Source organism: Saccostrea cucullata, unplaced genomic scaffold (assembly GCF_032062105.1).
Source record: "Saccostrea cucullata isolate Sc308-1 unplaced genomic scaffold, CSIRO_AGI_Scuc_v1 ctg9918, whole genome shotgun sequence".
NCBI classification, from domain to species: domain Eukaryota; kingdom Metazoa; phylum Mollusca; class Bivalvia; order Ostreida; family Ostreidae; genus Saccostrea; species Saccostrea cuccullata.
The window spans coordinates 9,315-16,861 of NW_026924715.1; the positions used below are offsets into that span (position 1 = coordinate 9,315).

The 7,547-nt window shown below is 32.6% G+C and overlaps 1 protein-coding gene across 1 annotated transcript; it reads left to right on the forward strand.

The window, feature by feature from the left end:
- Positions 1–1,210: 1,210 nt before the first annotated feature.
- LOC134267106 (heparanase-like) lies at positions 1,211–6,728 on the forward strand. Its single transcript, XM_062749330.1, has 9 exons — positions 1,211–1,427; positions 2,127–2,303; positions 2,702–2,879; positions 3,427–3,477; positions 4,172–4,372; positions 4,807–4,921; positions 5,019–5,131; positions 5,346–5,477; positions 6,259–6,728. The coding sequence occupies exons 1-9, from the start codon at positions 1,421–1,423 to the stop codon at positions 6,416–6,418; spliced, it is 1,134 nt and encodes a 377-aa protein (XP_062605314.1). The 5' UTR covers positions 1,211–1,420; the 3' UTR covers positions 6,419–6,728.
- Positions 6,729–7,547: the final 819 nt, after the last annotated feature.

A 7,547-nucleotide genomic window follows, 5' to 3' on the forward strand; every position in this document is an offset into this window, starting at 1 on the left:
GGGCTCTATTGATTATATAGTGAAAATACATTGTACATTAAATCTTTGAAAATTTTCTTCTCTGTCTCTGGGTATGAAGCAGATGAACTACCTATATAGTTATGATGAACAAGGGCCCTAATCTTGCAGAATTGTGAATTTCAAGGCCCCAGGGTCAGGGGTGGGGGGGGGCTCTACTTATATACTGAAAATGAATTAATTGTTTGAAATCTGGTCCTTTGTATTTATAAAACATTTATTTACTTTTTGATAGGCAATTTTAAGGGTGCCTTTTAAAAATTTGTGCAACCTAGGGTCAGGGGTTTATGTGAGAGTGTTAGGGGCACTACTGATTATTGATTAATATTACTGATTAGTTGGAGTGCATTTTTGTTCCCCTACCCTGCTTATGGTTATTCAGTAACCAAGCTAAGCAACTGCTAAGTTTATTGTTATGATGATCAATGGTGCCCTTTCAAAATTGTGAATGCCATATAGCATCTGGCTTAAAACATGAATCAAATTCAATACACTGTAACTGGAAAGTTGTTGCATAATGCTCAGGTGACCTATAAGGCCCGTGGGCCTCTTGTTTTATTAGACTGTAGCATTTCCATTATTCCATTAAATATGCAATAAACAATTTAAGCTGCAGATGGATATTTGTTAAGTTCTAACACAGCCAGTTTAGAATTATATGATGTATTATTTGTTATAATTAATCCCTACACTGTAAGTCTCTTAGAGATGTATGTACAATATATTTTAAACATGATAAGAAATGGAAATTAGATCATTGAAATCTGTGTTAATCTGTTAATCAAGGTTATCTGATTTTCTTGCACCTTAACCAATTTATGATTATTGAACAATATATTTGACGGGCGTATCATGCTGTGGCGGGGCACTTTATTCTACATTAAATGAGAGCGAACGGACCCTGTGCGAACAAGTTTTAGGGCGAGCGGATGATCTACTCTTGGCGAACGGGAAATTGGGCGTACGGGAAATCGGGCGAACAATTTTTAGGGCGAACGAACATGGAACCTACATATGCCAACATGCCAACAACGATGTTCTCAAAACAATTTTGTTGAACACATGGAATAGGGTTGTCTGTACAGAAGATTCATGATGGATCTGTTTTGTTCAATAGTTTTTGCCTACTATAAATCGAAATTTATCTAGCTCTGTATAAAACTTTTTTTTTCATATCTTCCTTTGCAGTTCTTCAAAAGTATTAACTTTAGCTAAAGGTCTTTCACCATACACCAATACGTACCTGAGACTTGGTGGAACCACTGCCGATTTTTGTACCTTCACATTATCAGATGTCAATAATCATTTTAATGTCACGAAGAAGCATGGGAGAAAATGGGAGAGGCAGGATCTATTATATGAATTCCTCAGGAATAAACACAAAAATCTAACCGAGTTCTATATGACAGGTGGGTATATGTTGATATTACATAATCACAAAGTGACCTCTGTATCAGATATTTTATGAATCTATATGACAGTAAAGTTTTATTCCACCTGAGCTTTTTTGATTGAAAGGTGTCAGAGGTCTGTCTGTTCATCTGTCTGTAAACCTCTCACATTTTCAATGCCTTCTCCAGGATCACCAGGCCAATTTCAACCAAACTTGTCACAGAGTATCCTAAGATGAAGGTGACGAAGTTTGTTCAGCTGCAGAGCTACAAGATATAATTGAGAACTCATGAGAATTTGTTAGAATGTTTTTACATTCTTCTCAAGAGCCACCACTGGATTAGAGAAGATGAAACTTATGTGAGAACTTTATAAAATAATGTAGAATCAAGTTTGTTTAAATCAGGACCCCTAGGGTAGAACGGGGCTGCATTAGGGAATTAAAGTTTTGCATAGGAACATACATGTATAATATTATAGATGGACTCTATTATTAGTACATATAATTAAAATCTTCTCAAGAACAACCAAACCATATGAATCATTTAATGGAAACCCTTCTCAGGTAGTGTAGATTCTAGTTAACTTAGGGAAAACTTTTATTGATGAAGTACAGTAGGGTCTTGGTGACGCAGGTGAGTTATTTTTATTTTACGCCCGTCTTCAGAATTGTTTCAGCATTTATTACCAATCATCATATGATTTGTTCATTACAGCTAGAATGTGGGATGAAATCCATGAATTTGTGCAGAAGGCCAGCTTGGATCTAATTTTTGACCTCAATGTTCTTTTACGAACAAAAGATGACCAATGGAACAGCTCAAATGCAGAACTATTGCTGAAGTACACACAGTCCAGGGGCTATAGAATGGCAGGCTGGGAACTGGGAAATGGTAATCAAATGATTAACTAGGCTTAGATCACTTTCAGAAACAGTCTAGAAATGTAGGAGAAGAATATCTATAATTTGGGAACTCATTTCAAATCTTAGTGTCACATTGACATTGACAATCAAATATGTTTAAAAAACAGAGTCCCTTCAATAAAATTTCTTGCTGAATGTTAAAAAAAGGGAACATTTTAAAGAGGATACAGTAATATTTGCACACTTGATAAAAACATTATTTTTATGTCAAGATATAAACTCGAAATTCATACAGAGAAAATTTACATTTAGCATTTTTGTGGCAATTCAACAATATCGTAAGAAACTCAATAGAAATGAAACATGATATCTTTAACACTGAATGATTTTATCTTTTCAAAGTGAAACACATTTAATTTATTCCAGAGCCCAATAGTTTTCACCATTTGAATTCATCAATAAATGTAACAGCAGAGAGTCTAGGACAAGCTTATTTTCAGCTTTCACAAATGTTGGCCAAATTTCCCCAAATTCAAGGAAGAATTTTCACTGGTCCAAGCACGACACAACTGAACAAAGATCCCACAGTACGTTATTTTACAGAGTAAGTCAACTGTTTCATCATATTGTAGTCACTGTGGTACAGACTGTACTATTCTGTCAACCTGATTTATGCAGATAATCTGCTGGGGGCCCTCATTTGAACAAATTTTAATGTATTGAAGCTTTAATTAAATAAAGTTTTATCTTTTTTTACCAAGTAATTCACGAGAATAAGATTTTGAAAAGATTTCATTTCACTAATATTCTTAATATTTCCCCATAAAAGAGGGTGTTCCCCTTCATGTGAACAAAAATGAATTTCCTTCATCAAAGGATGATTTTTGGTAAGTTGGTTAAAATTGGCTTAGTGGTTCTAGAGAAGTATTAAAAAATGTTAAAGGTTTACAGACAATACATGACAGACAGATGCAGGACATTTTTTGATCAGAGAAGCTCACCTGAGTCATCAACTTGGGTGAGCGTATAAAAGGTGTTATCAAAAACAATACTGTACCGTTAAATTGTACTTTACATCCCATGGATGAATTTATAATTACATGTATCATTTTCTTGACAGAAAACTTAAATAAGTTGTTAAATTTTTGTAGATTCCTGAAAACACCAGGAGGAGGAACGGTGACCTCTCCAAACTTCCATCAGTAAGTATAGACAGTCAAATCTTGTTATCTTGAATGCACCTCAAGATATCCATGGATTTCAACATATCTGACTAAATACACTATTCTGACAGACACTAAAATTGCCAAAGTTTCTTAATTATGTTGTTGAAAATACATGTTTACAGTATTTTCAATCTCACATCACTTAAGCTATGAAGTTTCAACTGCTCAACTATAACCCTTCGTAGTCAGTGACACTGTATTACAAAAAGACAATAAAAAGAAAATTCAATGATTTGTAGTGGAATATGGAATTTAATTATTTTGATCATGAGACAGAATTTTTTGAATATGTTGAATGCACTGTCAATTTGTGATATCAATGTCACTGTGAAATTATGTCAATCATTCAACTTGACAATAAAATTGTGCTCAGTGACAATGCTTATTTGAAGCAGGTTAAAAAATCCTAAGTAAGCTAAAATAGTGTTATATAAGGGAATGTTTTAGGACTTGGATAAAAAAAAAATTAGGGGTATTCTAGAAATTATATGAGATTTTTTTTCTAAGGAATAAGGTTTTAACTTAAAATTTTTTTTAATATGATAATTGTTAAATATTAGAGATCTTTTAATAGATAAAATAATTGTGCTTTTTGAAGCTATACCATAACACTTTATCAGTAAAATTCTACACTTTACAAGCTTTTATATTAAACATGCTCTATTTACAGATACTATGTCAATGGAAGAACTGCTACAGTGAATGATTTCACAAACTCTGAAATCCTGGACAGTTTTCAGGAGGAGTTGAAAACTGGGAACAAGATCATCCAGGGAATGGGGGACAAAAGGAAACTGTGGCTGGGGGAGACGAGCTCGGCTTATGGAGGGGGAGCCGAGGGGCTCTCAGACGCATTTGTGGCTGCTTTCATGTATGTATAGAATACACCACATATGTTGTGAATTGAAGGTAGTATTTGTAGACTATTGCTTAACAAAATGCATATACAATCAGTAGAACTTGATTAAAGTGTAGTCTTGAGAACTGGTAACTCTTGACTTGGCTATATCTGAAATTCAAAATAATTCTGTATAACTTCTTTGTTAGATTGAGTATACCAAATTAACAAAAAACGTTGTTCTTTTAGTTTGACCTCTGAACATTTAGGAAAAATATTACAAAATTTATGCAAATTGAGAACTGTTTTCTGATACTTTCAAAAAAACTGAGTCAGTTCAAAAACTTAGATTTGAAATCTGAAAAAACTTACAATTCTGATTCTTTTGAAAAATAAAGTCAGTTCAAAATCTTACATTTTGAGATCTTTAAATAAATTGTTACCTTCATCACTGCTATTCCCAATAGGTGGCTGGACAAGCTGGGTATGGCAGCTAAAAACAGCGTGGACGTCGTCCTGAGACAGAGCTTCTATGGTGGTAAATACGCCCTGTTAGACGCCACAACAACAGACCCCAATCCTGTAAGACTAAAACAAATTTTATTCAAAATATTGTTAATACGTGCAATTAGGGTATTTTTAAAAAAAATTTCTGATGAAATAATTTATTTCTGTGTAGGATTACTGGTTGACTGTACTGTACAAACAATTGGTTGGAAACAAAGTCCTTAATATAACATCCTCTCCAAGTTCCCGGGATGTGAGATTTTATGCCCACTGTTCTTCAGAAAGGTCATTATCTGAATAAAGTTCACAATATTAAAGTTGTTAACTGTCTAACACTTGCCAAACACAAAAAGACAGTAGAAAAGCACCGACTGTACAATCACAGAAATTAACACAAATTTTCAAAAATATATCAGAACAGTAGCATTTTTGTATGACAAATTTCTAAAACTAATGCATGTTGCTCACCACAGAGCTACAAGTATGCTGTCCCTTTCAGGTTTCCACTAGGCTCTGTAACATTATATGGTATGAATCTACTTTCTGATGGAGTAAATGTGACATTTCCTCAGCTTGATGGACAGTTAAAAATTTATCTCCTGACTGCTCCAAACCAAGACCTGAAGTCCAGGTATTTTGTATTCTGACAGTATATTCATTTGCTATAGTATAATGTTTTTCCTCCTTAAATAATTTAATTCTGGTTGTAATGCTGTATTTGATTGGATAAAAAATTTACTTTATATCGTATAAAATGGGTTGCCTACATCACAATGACTTTCTTCAAAAACGTATCAATCCGCCCGACGTTACATTCAAATTTTCTTACATCAAATGAATGAAAATTAAATTATAAGCAATGAATTTAATAGCTACCCATTTTATACGGTATAAACTGGGTTGGGGCAGTTTAAGCTTTATAAACCGCAAAGCGTAAACTGTTCCAACCCAGTTTATACCGTATAAAATGGGTAGCCATTAAATTCATTCCTTAATTAAATTTTTTGTACAGGTCATTCCAAAATAATTTTTTTCTTGGGATAATTTTGACAAAATAATTCATATCAGGTTATACCACAGTAAGCCTGTCTTGCTAAAAACAGTTTTTGATCATTTTCCTGATTTTCCTTCACAACATTCGATCTGATGATGCAGTTTACATCATTGACATTTTGATTTGATGTAAAAATAAGTTCAATCTTGTGAAAGAGTTGTAATAAATATTTTCATAAAAATAGAACTACAAAATATAAGTTAAAGATTTTCAATATTAAAATTTATCCAATGCAAAATGTATTGTGTACTGGACATTTAGTGTGAAAAGAACTCCATTTCGCTGTATTTTTACCATATTTTCCTTGGACTTTATTTTTTTGCATTTGACAAACAGGGGTATTATATTTTCTGTTAAGATTTGTGAATTTGAATGGCATTACCTTGGAGATGACCTCTGACACCAGTTTGCCCCAGTTGACCCCGAGAATAGGCACCAGTCCTGTCTACCTGCCTCCTTTCTCCTATATTTTTATTGTGGCTGATGAAAAGACTTACAGTAAAGAGTGCATCCATTGACAGGAAAACATAATGGAGAACTGGGCATATATCCTGATGGCAAAATAATGCTTCAAAGATTGGTGCATAATAATAATAAATAAGACCTGCTTGTGCAATATACTTTTATATTTTTTTGATATGTTTTTTATTGAATTTTTTGATATTAAACACAGTCACATTTAATATTGTGTTGTTAACATCTTGATTTTGTATAGATTACGTACACATCAATTTGACTGTTTAATGTCTAACTTTTAGAATCTCAATAAAGCGAGGCCAAGTCTAATTATTTCTATACTAGAGATTTTGATAAATTTTCTTGAATTAATTTTTCTTATAAATTTATTGTTTTAAGATTAAAAATGGAATGTTTACCATCCTGATTTCTTAGAGGCCATCTCAAAAGTTCAGATTTTACTACTGGAACCTATGGGAATATTTTGCATTGGAAAAGTGCCAAATTTTCACTTTTTTTCAGTATTTTTTTGTATTTCTGCCTTAGAAATTCCTTTTTCAGCCAAGTATATGAAAGTTATTTAAAAACTTTATCTGTATTGTAGATGAAAAAAAATACTTGCATCAAGCCTTTAACATTGTTTATGGTAGACTTGAAGTTTATATTATATGAATCTGTATGTTTTTTTCTGAACAACTTCATCATCAATCCCTAGGTAATAGAGGCTAACATTCCTCAAACAAATGTTAACCATGAAGAGAGTTGGACCAAATATGGGATAAAGTTCTAATACAGTGTAGACAATCACATGGAAAATATTCAAATATATCTTCTCAAGAAATGTAGTGCAACAGTATAACATATATTTAAACATAGTGCAAAATCATTTTTTTTTTCAAATCCAAGGCATTTTACATTTAGTTACATTCAATTTTGAGCTGGTGCAGTGGTTACTCATATTCATGACTTTTGTATAAAATGTTAGATTCTTCTGTTAGATTGAAGGAAATTAACAAATAGATTTTAAGACTGGATACAACTTGCTTCCCTAGTTTTTAATGTTAATAAAATTAATAGAGTTGTCTCCGTCACTTTAATGGAAGAAAGTATTTTTTCCATAGCTGATCTTAAATAAAATTGCTAAATGTTAAATGATACAAAACAAAAAAAAACACCCACTGAATCTGTACA